This window comes from Python bivittatus, unplaced genomic scaffold (genome assembly GCF_059951505.1).
Source record: "Python bivittatus isolate LINGU-HERP-01145 unplaced genomic scaffold, Pbiv_v1 ctg000480_np1212, whole genome shotgun sequence".
Taxonomy (NCBI): Eukaryota; Metazoa; Chordata; class Lepidosauria; order Squamata; family Pythonidae; genus Python; species Python bivittatus.
Genome location: NW_028277075.1, coordinates 91,776,429 through 91,789,363, shown reverse-complemented (window position 1 = coordinate 91,789,363; position 12,935 = coordinate 91,776,429). Strand labels below are relative to the sequence as shown.

The 12,935-nt window shown below is 36.2% G+C and overlaps 1 protein-coding gene across 1 annotated transcript in view; it reads left to right on the top strand.

Annotated features, from left to right (window-relative positions):
* LRP1B (LDL receptor related protein 1B) overlaps positions 1-12,935 on the top strand; it is a 715,984-nt gene that overhangs the window by 619,290 nt on the left and 83,759 nt on the right. Inside the window, exons 65-68 of the mRNA XM_088145133.1 lie at positions 4,260-4,376; positions 7,121-7,240; positions 10,898-11,017; positions 12,024-12,140. Coding sequence (XP_088001259.1) covers positions 4,260-4,376; positions 7,121-7,240; positions 10,898-11,017; positions 12,024-12,140 — 474 coding nt within the window. The remainder of the gene's footprint in view (positions 1-4,259; positions 4,377-7,120; positions 7,241-10,897; positions 11,018-12,023; positions 12,141-12,935) is intronic.

Here is a 12,935-nt window from a genome sequence, read left to right as displayed (position 1 = left end):
CACCCTTATTCAACAGAATTTTCTAGAATTTTAGCAAGATACAAATAAATACGTTGGGATAACACTTTGTCACCAGAAAGATGAAGAACCCCCAGTTTCATGCACCATTGTTGAAGCAGGTAAAGAATGTTCTCAAAGAAATAGGAACACCAAACAAGGATGCCTATTCTCACATTTTTATTTGATATTTTATTATAGAAATACTTTAGGAAAAATAAGAATTTTCATCTATGTTAACACTGATAAAATAAATAACTTAGACAAAGAAACAAAAAGATAATTATGCTTTTAAGAGTTTGTCTCAGTAGATATTAGAACAATTAAAATCTCTGATTCCTGCCACTTTATGCCTCTTCAAAAGAACAGCAATTTTCTTTTGAAAGACAACATCCATATCTTCTCTGGCTTAGATGGGTAATAGATACTTACAATAGCATTACTTTTATTTGCTTATTTTAAGCCAGTTGCTCTCTGTAACATTGCCAGACTCATTCATTTGGATATACAAGCCATATGCTTTCTCCTGCTTCTGTTCCTTTTTATCAAATGTTTCCTTCAGTTGCTACATTTCAGTCATGAGAGTCATCCCATCAAGTCTCCATTATGCCTTTTAAATTATATTTGGCTCTCTGAACTAATAGCTCAGGCTCATCTTGTTTATTTCCCATACTCTGAGAATTACTATATTCACAATGAAGGCCATGAAATATATGAACCGATTCTTTCAGATTTGTCACTAAGTACTTAAAAAGGCCTTATTTCAGCAACATTCACACCTTTTACAATGCACAAATCTTTACCTGAGGTCCTTCCTTCAGGATTTTCATTTCCACCCCCACCCCAAACAACCCCCAAACGTACTTTATAAACCTCTCCTAATCAAGCTTGTCATTCTTTGGCCAAATACACTTTTACAAGTTCTTGTGAGATGCCAGTCAGCAATCTATCATCTAGGTAATTCAGATGATTGTCTCAGAAAGCAAAATCTCTTCAATACAATTTCATAGCTAGACATTGATCTGCTGTATTCATTTTTCCTTTTCTATGGACTAGAAAGATGAATGAGAATACTAGCTAAGCACCCCAAAGTCTTAAGTTTCTTTCTGAGATTTTTTTTCAAAGTCCATGGTGATATGGTTGAATCAGTTTTCTGCAATGTTATTTGTCCTATATGTATTAGCAGGAAGGCACTTGATAACTTGGAAGGTGTCCTGTCATGTCCTGATCCTTGGTCCTGAAAGAGCAAACTTTATAAACTAATAGGTCTATGTCAGCATATATTTGTTTCAGTTCCTCATACTAGTGAGCCATCGGCTACTTTGACCTTTTTCTTTGTCTTCTTATAGGGAACAGTTGCATTCTGTATGCCGTTTAGGGACCAACTTTCTTGCAGTGCTTCTTTTTCCTTTCTTGAACACTCAGAGCCTGCTTCCTTTGTAAGGACCAGAAAACTGTTTCTGAGTTCCAGTGAGGCAGAATATGATTTGTATCTCTTACTTCTGATCTTTACTGTCATCCACTGGGCTTATTCCTCCATTTGATAGTCTTCCTTATGGAGAATTTCTGTTACTATCAGGTTCTGTTGTAAAGCTTCCCTTCTTTGAACTGATAAATCCTTCTCCTTTCTTATCAGTTGAAGTGTGGCCATTCTGTAGGCTAATTCTCTGGCTTTTCTTCAGGATTGTGTCAAGCTTGCAAGTTCTTTTCAGGCAGAAAGACAAACATACTATAAACATTGCACATCTCAGACTCCTATCCATTCCTCTTCACTTTTGCCTTTTAGACCACACCAGTAGAAAGTCTTTTATTTATTTTTTTCTTGTTCTCTTTTCAGACTCTTGACTAAGAGAGATAGGGAATCCCCTAGAAAACTGCTTTCATTCTCCATATACTTTGCTCAGTCCATAAATGTGGCTGCCTTATATTCCTTTCAAAATTTATGCTTACTCAGCACAAAGCAGTCACTCAACCACCTCCCCCCCAGACAATCAGCGACTTTCAAAATATGCTGTACCTGCTGCAATTATGAACTATACAGGAGATAGCATTCCCAGCCCTCACAGCTGAGCAAATAGTCCCTCAGAACACATAGCTTCTTTCTTCTTGTTTCACTCTCCTGGAAAGTTCCTCTTAGCTCTTCCTGTTCACTTGCTCAGTAAACTCATTCCCTGAAACTTAGCAAGAAGTAAATGGTCTCAGGTCACATCCTTTTCAAAGCAGGCAATTACTAGGTAACTATCTGCTGGTCTCCCACTCCCCATTCCCCTAAATCCTCTGAGACACATCTACGTATAGTATACCAATCCATGTGGAGAAGTAAAGATTGATTTTCAAGCAATAGATACAAAATGGATCCCAATACTTATCTCCCTTCCTATAATTTAAATTCAAAATAAGAGATAGTCTCTTTCGGTCAAGACTAGATTACCCAGGAGGAAACTAGGTGCTTGTAATTACCTTTTATAATTAATACTTCAGAGGTATTGAAGAAGAAGACTGCTGCAAGTTATGATGAGTGCTTCTTAATTAGATGGAGTCATCAATTATGAGACTACTATTATGAGATTACTATTATGATAAGCTGATGTTTAGGAAAAAAATCCATAGATCCACTCTGTAGGAAAACAATAACAGAACAGCAACAAACATTCTTTATCATTTTAGCATATATGGTATTTTAAATCTTTTGTTTATTAATGTTACACAGTTTTGAAACTATAACAATTCAAAATAATTCAGTACAAGTAAGAATTCCTAGGTTGTATGTTGTATTAAAACATATACTAGAGACAAAGCTTTGTTGATAGCAGTAAAATTTCAGGGTAAATAAGCATATGATTATATACTCTAATAAGAATCTTAACCCAGGCCTCCTTCTTGGAACATTGGTCATTCATTCATTCATTCATTCATTCATTCATTCATTCATTCATTCATTCAATTTGTATGCCACCTATCTCCCCTGGAGGGTGACTCTGGGTGGCTCACAATATACACATAGAGATAAAACTGTAGTGTGATGTAGTAATATATAGTAAACTTGCAAGCATTTTACTGAGGAGTAACATCAACTCAGTTCATTTGAGTATACTGCCAGGTAAATATGTATAAGATTGGAGCTTTAGATATAGTAATTATGATTACTGATACATTTTATCTATTGCCTTTATAGCAAATCAAATGAAAGAAACCATGCATGCTACTCATGAGAAACAGATGAGTGTTTTTGATACCAGTTAGATTCATTTTTTTTTTTTGTAATTAGTCAAGCTCAACTCCTAATCACTGTATGAAAACATCCAATGGTTTGTTATTGTTTCCCCCCACCCAAGGAATTTATTTATTTATTTGGGCTTTTTTGTATTTCCTCTCCAATATATACCTCTGGCTTGTTTCCTGGGAAAGTAATTTGTTCAAGCTTAGCTTTTTCAAGGTCAACAAAGGTCAGCTAGCTGGAAAAGATGTACAGTAAATGTAACCTGTAACCAGGAATAATATAGGTAAAACCATTTAGTTCAGTATAGTAAGGAGATGATTGATTAACATTTCTAGAAAAATAACATGTAAAGACATTACATTATATTTTTTGAGAAACACTGTATTTCTATTTGATTAAAAACTACTATGTCTTAGAAGAGAACATTATAATTGAGTAGGCTGACAAATGGGATACTTTTGAACCTGTATCAACTCTTAAGATATATGACTTAATTGTCTTTTTAATAGTATAGAATTGCTTGGAATGTTAGAAAAGTCCTTATTTCATTTTATTACCAACATACAGTGGTACCTCCGTTCACGAACTTAATTCATTCCACGACTCTGGTCACGAACTGAATTGGTCGCGAACCGAATCAAATTTTCCCATAAGGTTCAATGTAAATACGATTAATCCGTTCGGAACCATATGTATTTTTTTTTAAACCACAAAATTTGAAACAAAGTACAGTACAGTACAGTATGAAGAGAGAACACTAACCTTGCTTGAAGCGACTTCTGGCGTGGAGGACAGGAAGGCGGGTAGGGAGGCAGTTATTGTTTGCAGGGAGAGTCCCCCTCACCTACAGGAAGCCACGACCACGTATCACAGCAGGGAAAATGGCCGCAGGTCGTGTTCATCACCCGATGCAGAGCTCGCGAACAGAAGCAAAATTTTGCGAACGGTGCTGTTCGTGAACCAAATTGTTCGTGAACAGAAGCGTTCGTGAACCAAGGTATTACTGTATGTAGCTATTCAAAACTTCCTTTTCTTTTTTCAGCTGAATTTAAATGTCAACCAGGGCGTTTTCAGTGTGGAACTGGTCTCTGTGTTTTACCAGCTTTTATATGTGATGGAGAAAATGATTGTGGAGATAGCTCAGATGAACTTAATTGTGGTGAGTCATCATATGATATATATAAAAAAATCTTAGACAACTGAAAGTATGTTGTTCACTGTTTTCTTATATATATGCTGAGAACACTCCTCATCTAATAAGCAGGGGCCGATTTACCCTTCAGGAAAATTGTGTTTGTGTGGAAGAAATTTTGTTCAGGAATGTTTACATAATATTTTTATTAAAATTTTACAGAGATAAAAGTTAGTTAATAGAGAACTAAAAAAAGATATACAAATGAAAAAGAGAAAAAGAGAAAGAAAGAGAACAGAAAGAAAAAGACATATAAAAAGTTACTTCCCCCTCCCTCTGAACAAGTATAAACATTTACAGTAACTTAAGACCTTCTCTAATATTCCAAAAAAAAAGAAAAAACCTTTTTTTCCCATTTGTCATCCCTTAATAATAGCCAAGTTTTTTAAAAAAATCATCTCTTACACAGTAAAAGCAATGAGTACCAGTAATAATAACCTACATAACCTTAAACAAATAAATCCATTATGCATTTTAGCTATAACTTTCTCTAATAAGTAAAACATAAAAGATTTACCCCCATAGGCATAAAAATACCAGCAATAGTAACATATATATCTTAGACTAAATCCCTTTTACCTTCAAACCTATAACTTTCTCTAACAAATAGAACATAGAAAGTTTATCCAAATATGAAAATATCTTTAAATCTTCATCATACAATCCTAGTCATAATAAAAGATTCCAATAGTAACAACCCAGAATCATAACTTATACAATTTAACCCTGATTAAATAAGTCCACTTTGAATTCCTTTTTCTTCTTTTTAAGAGGCTTGATTTTCAGTCACTTCATCAAATAAAATGATAATAATCTCTTATCATTTTCTCCCTGTCCATTTTTAGACTTCCCTTCTGTGGATGCAAAATAAGATGGCTCTAAGAGTCACTCTTCTGATTTATAATCTGAATATCCCCTGTAATTATTAAAACTTCATCTAGCATAATTTGTAGGTCCCATGCAGCTTCTTTCTCCATACCACTCTTATAGTCAAACATTTTTAAGTCCCTTTTCAAGTCCTCAACATCTTCTTCTGTGTCTTCATATGTCTTTTATAGTTTGACAATTTTTTAAAGTCCATTTTAAGATCTTTATTCAAATCATCCTCAGCCTCTGTTTTATCCAATAAAATCTTTTCTTCTTCTGTAACCTCAGTTAGATCCACTTCAGTAGTATCAAAACGTTTTAAAAATAAGTCCTGAACACATTGTTCCCAAGCCAACTTAAATTCTTCTGTAGTAAGGTAATGTCCCTCCATTATGTTAGTATCTTTTCCTTTAATTGCTCTCTGGTTCCCTCTAGTTAACCTTCAAAACCCAGTCTTATTTTTTGTTTCTTTTCAGAGTCAAATCTTTCCCACATTAAGGTTTCTTACATTTAATTCCAAAAACTTCAGCTATATTTTTATAAAAGTTTAAAATAATCTATGAAACTATTCTTTCAAATCCATCTGGCCTCTTAACTGCCCACATTCAAGATTCTAAGATCCTTTTTCTGTTTCAAAAATTAAAGTTTTTTCTTTCCTTTTTAAACTTACTTAATTCTTCTTTCTTCAAGGATAGAAGGAAATTCTCCCAGTATGCAGCAACTTGCCTTTCAGAAGGTTTTTAATTCCAAATAAACTGTTAATAGGTAGTTTCCTTTGTCAATTAAAAGAGTAAGTGTATGTGAATCTAGTGTCCTTTAGAAGGCTCTGAGCCGTAGCTTGGCCTCAATGTTTCCTGCAACTCCCAGAGTGCTCAACCCACTGGAGACTGCTAATTTGCAATCTCTTCACAGGGAGCATCGTAAGGAGTACTTGTGGATGATCCAGTCATCTCCTTTGGCCAGAGATGGTTCTTAAGAGCTGGATCCTTCGTCGGCTCCTTAACTGCCAGGGCTATCAGCTCCGCAAAAACAGAGTCCACCATTACTCCCCCAGTAGTGTTCAGGAATGTTTGCAAGTTTTGAGATGTATACAAATATATATCTCAAGCCCCACAAATATACCACAGTAACATTTTAAGAGTTGTATCTCTCAGGTACTGATACTATGTAATGTTGGTTCAACAGAAGGGTAAGAGATCTGATTCCCCCCCCCCAGCTAAGGTCATTTGGAGTTTTGGCTCTTATTAATTAAAATCTTGAATAATATCTTGCTGCCAATACTACTGTGGTGTTAAGAAGTCTAATGGATTGGAAAATAATTATATTTAAAAATTTTCACTAAGTTACAGGATAAGGCAAATAATCAGAACAATTTTTTTTGAGTAAATGTCAACCCAGGCTTCTCCTTTCCCCTTTTAGGGATGTCTGCTATATATGTTAGAGAAAAGATTGATCTACATAATTTAATCCTTCATTCTGCTTGTGCAACCATTATGCAAATGCTTTCATAACTCATTGCAATTTAGTACTTGTGCTTGTTATTTGACTAGTATTTGTACAACTGCTATAGCCACAAATCCATCTTGCATTTTTTCAAGTAGTGTTAGATTGGACACAGTGCTGTATTATAAATATTCTATTAATATTTTGCTTTTTTTTTTGTTAAATTTATTAAAATCCATGATTAATGTATTCATGTTTTATGATTAATGGTTAATAAAAATTAGAAACTTAATTCTTAATTAAGGTAAACAGTATGACATGAGGATTATTTGTGTGTATGTGTGTTTGTGTGTTAATGTAGTTATCTTCTCTCCTTCTGTTCCCCCATCCCCAACCTCTAGATACACATGTTTGCCTATCAGGTCAATTTAAGTGTACCAAGAATCAGAAATGTATCCCAATAAATCTCAGATGTAACGGGCAAGATAACTGTGGTGACGAAGAAGATGAAAGAGATTGTCGTAAGTAATTTTCTTAGCTACATAAAAATTCAAAAATCTTCTAAAAACATAGCAGTCACAGTATATAAGAGGGCATATTGCTCATAAAACAGAAAGCCAAAGATAATACTACAGAACATGGACATTTGCATGGACAGATAATGATGATAGCCCAGACCCCTTGGATGCTTTTTGCAGGGGGGAGGGGCGAATGTGAGGTAGCGTCCTGTAGTAGGGCAGGAGGGAGCTGGAGTGATTGAAAGAATGCTGAGCTGGTAGATGCTTTATCTAAGGGCCTACCTAAGTTATTTGGGTGCCTCTAATGGCTTTGGCTGGCTGCCCTCTATGCTGATCCCTGGGCACCAGCCTATTGGGATCTTTGTGCTAGACTTGGAAACCAGAGTCTTTGTAATCCAGCCAGCTGCCTATGATCTTCTTGTCCGCCTAGGATGGGAAGGGTGTTATGGGATGATGGGATGGAGGGTAGAGCTGCCATTGAAGCTGCATACCATATAGGCTGCTGAGTGCCTGAAGGCAGGAGTGGCCAGGTGGGATGTCTGGTGTTTTTATGAAGGGTTAGAATGGCTATAATTGTGTATGTGTGTGGGGGGGGTGTCATTGTGGGAAGGAGTGAGAGGGAGGGGGTGAATGAATGAGAGTTATGAGTGCACTGTCCTGGGAGGTGAGAGCTAGGAGTGGGAGGGAACTGGGAGAGAAGGCAGACAAAAATATTGAAAATGCGACAAACAAGGATAGGTATGGTGGGAATCTGAGGGTGGGACATTCCTAGGCATGCTGGGACTGCTACCTGAGAACAGTCCAGTGTCCAGCCCTCAGTATTCTCCTCTATATCAGGCTATCAGATCCTTGGGGGCCCCGGGGTCTTCATCTACATGTATCGGGCAGCCAAAGTACCATGTATAACTGAGACCTGGGGAGGCCCACAGCAAGGAAATATACCTGGCCAGGTTTGGGTTGGAAATGTACCTGCCCAATTTTGGAGTTTGACATCAGCCAAGGACCCAAGGCAGCGGCAGGGGGGAGGGGAGGTGTGGCTGTTGTCACTCAGAAGCTTTGTGCTATAAATAACTGAATGTGAGACCGTCTAGATGAAGTGGGCTCTAGAGAACAGTTGGGATTGCTGCTGTTATATCACTCTTCCTGCTGCACAGCATCATCCCTGCCTGTCAGCCCTTCAACTAGATCAGAGCATGAAACAGGTTCCACAGGAAGACTAGAACTATACTTTACTGAGATAGGCTAGAACCTTGCAAGCCTGATTGTGCTTTACCTCCCCTCTCTCTTATATCCCAGTGAATCAGAGAAGAGTCTGCCCGAGGTTCTTCTGAATACTATCTTGTTTCCTCAGACTTAAGGAATATTTCAGCCCTCTTTGCTTATATAACAGTTCTTGCTTATTTCCCTGATTTTCTACACTGCCTGACCTGCTGCATTCTGTTGCCAGGCTGGCTATGGGGACCCCATGGCTGGCTAGTACTTGGGGATTTCATTTTGTTACCAAATGACATTGAGTTTGTGATAGATCAGGAGTTCATGGCCTATGTAGCAACCACAGACCTGTCATAAGACATCAAAGGCCCAATGCATACCAGTAGTTGCACTTTGGATCTGGTTTTTGTCTTGGGGCAGTTGTGATGTGGTCTGCTAATAGATGTTTCCACCAGTCCATTGCTGTGATCAAATCACTCTTTGACTGCCTTTCAGCTTGCTGGGGAAGTCCAGTTCAGGTGCCTAGACATGGTCTTATGGGTTTATCTGGGATGTGTTTGAGTGTGTGGCTCCTGATGAAATGAGCAGGATCTTTCACACTCTGATTTCAGCCACTTGTTTATTAGATCCAGGACTCTTAATCACCTGTTTATTAAACTCAGGTCCCTCTGTCCTAAAGCTGCCTGGGTGGTGACCTCTGATTGGGTCCATGCAGCAGTATCCGCTTCTTTGAGAGAGAGGTGGTTCCTTTGGTCTGAAGGAGATGGCACTATGTCCCTTCCTCAAGAAGCCAACCTGTGCCAATCAATTCTGGACAACTTTCATCTACTTTCCAACCTTCCCCATTTAGCAAAGGTTGTAAATAAGATGGCTGAGCAACAGTTCTAGAGGATAATCTGTTTTTGGAGGTAACAGATTATCTGGACCCATGTCAGTCAAGCTTCAGGCTGGAGTACAATACTGACACAGCATTAATTGTGCTTGTCAATGACTTTTGGTGGAGCCAGGATGGGGCAGTGCATCCACCTTGGCTCCTTGATCTCTTAGCAGTTTTCAGTACCATTGATTACAGTATCTTTCTGGATGCTGTGGTCATTCTCCTTTCTCTATGGCCAATTCTAGTCAGTACTGATGGAGGGAGTGAGAGCCTTTTACTTTGGGGTGCCACAAGGCTTAACACTTTCCCCCTTATGTTCAACTTTTATATGAAACCTCCACATCACATCATTCATTGGTTCAGGGTCTGGTATCATCAGTATGCTGATGATCATCAGTATGCTGATGATGCACAACTATATCTCTAAACCACCCAGAGTCTTTTGGGCAGTCTCTAAATTCATATAAATAAATAAATAAATAAATAAATAATAAAAGATACTACTAAGCAAGGATTTTTAACATATGTTTTGTGGAACAAGCCGTAATGTCCTGGTTTATACATAGCTCTAAAATATAATGGTTTGATTTAGCACATAGGGGATAATATCCAGCTGAATATCTGGGAATATCTATGGTAAGAAACAGAATTTGGCATGGTCTAGTGTTAAGATCCAGATGTTGGACAGCTACTGCTGGCTTATACTAAAGTCTAACCAGCATGGTAGTTAATACTGATGATAGTATCAGGAAATATTTAGGTGAATGTTTTTCAAGAAAAATAGTTTTATGCAGCTTATTTCTATAAATGCTATCTTGCATATGACTAACCAAATTAAGTTCTGAAAATTGATTAGATTACTAAATTATATTAAAATAAAAATAATTAAGGGTAGGGTCCTATATAATGGGAACAAGCCCCTTAACATAATAATTTACTTTTGAGTAACCATGTATGAGAGCCAATTTGGGGTAGTGGTTAAGGCATCAGGCTAGAAACCAAAAGACTATCAGTTCTACTCCCACCTTAAGCATAAAGCCAGCTAAGTGACCTTTGGTCAGTCACTCTCTCTCAGCCCTAGGAAGGAGGCAATGGCAAACCACTTCCAAACAACCTTGCCAAGAAAACTGCATAGACTAGTCCAGGCAGTTGCCAGGAGTCAAAAACTGACTCAAAGAGACACACACACACACACATACACACACAGAGAGAATATCAGTTAATAAGATATTTAGATTCATTATAAAATGACCCTTTTATAATGCAGTCCAGAAATTTAGTTTATTCAGTAATAGATTCAATCCAAAATATATTCCCTTTCTCTCTCTTTATATTAATCAAATCTAATACAATGCTTTAAAGTACTGTTTGTTGCAATAAAGTACATTGCTGATTTTCACTTTGATAAACTATTTTGAAATAATAGTTTATTAATAATAGCTGGTTTAACTAAGGCATTCATAAATATATATATATATATATATAGAATTTAAAAACTCTTTTTGATACTGATTGATCATCTTAATTCATTTTCTAAATACAGCTTCTCTCTCTCTCTCTCTTTTTTAAAGCGGAAAACAGCTGTTCTCCTGACCATTTTCAGTGTAAAACCACAAAACACTGTATTTCTAAACTGTGGGTATGTGATGAGGATCCAGACTGTGCTGATGGGTCTGATGAAGCAAATTGTGGTGAGTACTCTAAACAACTAATAGGAAATGTAATTTTCCCTATGCTTTTCTTATATATTCAAAATTGTACCATTCACATAGGAAAGATAGCTTTCAGAAAATTGTGAAAACCCCAAATTTGTGGACATAAATAAAATAAAAGAAAAAAACAACCCTAGGTGTGAAAAACCTGAAGCAGCCCAATGAGAAATATTTATTTTCAGTGGCCATTAATATTGATTACATGCATGTGTGATAGGGAACCTGACGGGAGAGATGGAATATGGTATATCTTTAAAAAATGACATTATTGGCTATCTATGTGCAGAATCATTTTGCTTAGAATGCCTGATAACATTTATTTATCAAATTTATATGGCCACCCATCTGCCAGAAAATTTATTGTTTGACTGATTCTTAGCAGCCCCATAGATTAATTCTGTCCATGACAATTTGTCCCTAACTTCAGGTCTTCCAGCAGTGCACCCATCTCCACTGTAACTGAGTCCATCCACCTTGCTGTTGGTCATTCTCTTCTTCTTCCTCCTTTCACTACCAGAAGTACATCAGATTGTAATGTCACATAGCGATGACGTTAACACATTAAACCTTGTGCTGTTTACTCTCTGATGGACTTATAAACTCCATGAAAGATTGAGTATGATAGATTTTGCTGCACTATTTCTTGCATGTTTCTCAAGGCCAAAATAAATTGTTTTATCTAGGAATTTTAATAGAGCAAAATTGGTTTATTCCAGAATTCACCTAAACTATACTGATGCAATCCAGAGATTTAGTTTATTTAGCAATAGATTCAATCCAAAATTTATTCTCTTTCTCTCTCTTTCTTTTCCTCCCCCCATATAAAATCTGCACTGTAATATGGTACTTTATTCAGTACTTTATTGCTTCTGCTACTGAAATGTGGTTTAAAATGTAATAGCTGGCAATTTGCAATGCATTTTTCTTACTTCTAGTCCTGCATACCTATAAGTATGTTAATAAAAATAGATAATTTTTGTTACAGATAAAAAGACCTGTGGGCCTCATGAATACCAATGCAAGACTAGCAACTGCATTCCAGATCATTGGCGATGTGACAGTCAGAATGATTGTGGTGACAATTCTGATGAAGAAAACTGCAGTAAGTACTGTCATAAGACTGTGAGTTTGTGAACCATTCTACAAAAAGGGAAAGCACTGTTTTAGTCTGCATTTATACTACTTTTAAAAGACATTTATTTTACCTTAACACTTTAGATGAGTGGCCAATAATATTAAAGATCAAATCTTCTGATTATAAAATTGCTTTTTTTTTTCTGTTTTAACAATTTTTTTTAATTGTTCTAGGGTCATAAAAATACTATGAGTACTTAAATAAATCCCTTTTTTATAATAACTTTATTAAAGATTACAATTGAAAACATAAAAAAACTAATACAAACTAAAAAATATAAGAGTAAAAAGAAAAACTAGAAAGTGCAGAAAAGGAAAGAAAAAGGAATAGAAAGAGAAATAGGGGAAAAAAGTATATAAAGAAATAACTTCCCCCTTCATCACAACGAGTCTAAACAATTTTAGTAACTTATCACCTTCTCTTAAAATGCAGTAAATGCTCTCTTATTTCCATAACTCATCTCTTAACTATAAATAAAATATTAAAAACTCATCATTCATTCCTGGTCAGCAAAAGTCCATTAAACGTTACCCGAGATAACTACATATCTATTTTAACCTTGATCAAATAAACCAACTTTATATTCCTTCCCTGTACTTTTAACAATCTTGATTAACAATGTCCTAGAACTTGATTTCTTTTCATTTTTTCTTTATCCCTTTTCAGAAAATCCTTCAAAATGTCAGCAAGTCTCTTTTATAAATCCAGTATAGAAAAGTTATCCAAATCACTCTTCTGGTTTTTTATTTGTATGTCCCTTTT